This window comes from Typha latifolia, chromosome 12 (assembly GCF_019914945.1).
Source record: "Typha latifolia isolate L0001 chromosome 12, TyphaL0001v2, whole genome shotgun sequence".
In the NCBI taxonomy this organism is placed as follows: Eukaryota; Viridiplantae; Streptophyta; class Magnoliopsida; order Poales; family Typhaceae; genus Typha; species Typha latifolia.
Window position 1 is genome coordinate 5,163,180 of NC_133097.1, and position 2,269 is coordinate 5,165,448.

The 2,269-nt window shown below is 37.8% G+C and overlaps 1 protein-coding gene across 1 annotated transcript; it reads right to left on the bottom strand.

The window, feature by feature from the left end:
- Positions 1–525: 525 nt before the first annotated feature.
- On the bottom strand, positions 526–1,920 carry LOC140799107 (SKP1-like protein 11). The gene is made up of 2 exons (XM_073153255.1): positions 1,371–1,920; positions 526–1,170 (listed from the first exon to the last, which is right to left on the bottom strand). Exons 1-2 carry the CDS (start codon positions 1,770–1,772, stop codon positions 1,000–1,002), a joined length of 573 nt encoding a protein of 190 aa, XP_073009356.1. The 5' UTR covers positions 1,773–1,920; the 3' UTR covers positions 526–999.
- Between the last annotated feature and the right edge of the window lie 349 nt (positions 1,921–2,269).

Below are 2,269 nucleotides of genomic sequence, written 5' to 3' on the forward strand. Positions count from 1 at the left end.
TAGAACATGACTCATTTATTAAATAGTTAATATTAATTATAAAATGATTACGGGTGACATAAGTTATTTAAATTTATATAATTTTTTTTGTATTATAAATATGTTTTTTTTGTGTTGTAAACAGGTTATTTGGGTGACAAATGAGTTATTCGGGTTATAACAGTATCATAAACAGGATGCCATGTTAGATCAAAATTGGGTTAAGCGGATTGAGGTAATAAAAATGAACACGAAATATTTAATAATCGAGTTCCAGTGGGTTAACTCGTTTAAAAACGAAAACCAACCAAATTAATCTCAAACCTATCTATTAGCCGAATTATTGCGTCGAATTACAAGTTGGAGTCAACTTTTGTCACCGGAAGCAAATTGAGAATCTGCTGAAAAACTGTAGCTTGGATATGCCATGTACTTTCTCCTCTTTTGCTTCTTTAATAAGCTTTCTAAATAATATTACTTGAAGAAAATTTTTACTTACAGTATTGGTTTTTGAACATTATTTTGTGTGAGATGAAAGCAGAAGTACCTAAACTGAGCAATTCATTCTTTAGGAATTCTTTTGATGCTGTTTAATAATGCAGATTCTACGGTCTTGTATTGGGATTCAAAATCCCCACCTCTTGCTTTTGATACACAATGTAAGAAAACTCGAGACCTATTTACAAGTTAAACATTATATAGCCTAAGAAAACCCAAGATTTATTCTGGAAAGAAACCAGTAGGCTTTAAGAACAAGGCTTGAATTAGTCTCTTAGGCAGTCCTCCTTGCACATCTTCTTCATATACAAATCCAATTTTACCTGGCGGAAGAACAGGCGTTGGGAGAGAGAAGAAAATGCAAAGAAAATCTTCAGCAAAGCACTCGTACTTTGTTGCTCTTCTCTTGCTTCTCTTCATTCTACTGTACAAACAGTGATGTTTATATCATATTCGGTGGAAATTATCATCTGCATGTTGCTATTACTACTTCTAACTTCTATAAGCAAAAGCACTGGTAGTTCATTTGTTAGCTATCTTAGCTTTCTCTATCACTTTCTTTTCAGAAATACTCAAATCATCGACGATGTAGAACAGATGTCGAATAGTATCACTAGTCTTTCCCTTCATCATCTCAGCCACTATTCGACAGGTCATGTCCTTGAGTCCCTCAATCCCAAGGTAGTTTGCAGTCTGTACATCAGAGCAAGAAAGATAATGTTTAATTTAGAAAAGTGTGAGGGAAATTAATTAAGAGCAAAATACGTGATGAAAAAGTATGAACAGAAGTAGATTGATTCTTTAATCTAATTCTATGTTGCTGAAATTTCCACAGAATTAGGTATATATCGTACTTAGGGCATCAAACCTCTTAAGATTGATGACTAACTCACCGAGATAAGGTCGAGGAGGGTAGCGGGATGGATACTGGCATCCTTCACGATCATATCCTCCCAGGAACGGGAAGGGTCATTTCCCACGGTCTTCTTGCGGAATCCGATGGCTATGTCGAAAAACTCGTTCTCGAAGCCCCTGATGGCTATGACGCCATTTTTAAACTTCCCGGCGAGGAGGCACCTCTTGATCGTCGCCGACTCCATCGCTACTGTCATATCCACTTCGCACAGGGACCCTTCCGAGTTCTTCAGGAACACCGTCTTCTTGGATCTGCGTCTCTTCTCTGGCGAGATCAAGCCCTCACTGACCACCACCTCGGCCAGCAGCTCCGCCGCCGCCGCCCCCCGGAGCTCGAGGTCTTCGGGAAGTACCGCTTCGCTTTCCGTCTCCGTCGACATGGATCGGTCGCGGAGAGAAACCCTAAAAGAGAAGGCCGTCTCTTTCCGTATCTCTATCGAGTTCTTGCTTTGGATAAATGGAGGTGAGAGAGAGAGAGGAGAGAGAGAGAGAGAGAGAGAGAGAGAGAGAGTCAGTTATTTGCAGTGTGAGTGGAAGAAGTGGACCGAGTGCATTCCTTTCCTATATGCAGGAATTTGGTGCAGACCGGACACTTGGCAGTTGAAATTGCCTGGCAGATGGTTAAATCTTACATTTATTACATAAAACCTCTTAATACCTTCTAGATATATTATGGAATACAACTCTCCATTCTAGAATAACAGCTAAACAATATTTACATCTTATACTACATAATAACTCAATTATTAATTTATTATTAATATATATACTAGCAACCTACTTTATATCAAATCAAACAGTATTCGTAGTAATTTCATAAAAGATAAAATCTAACCTTTTTTTATAATTTATCACTCTATATTACATCAAATGTAAT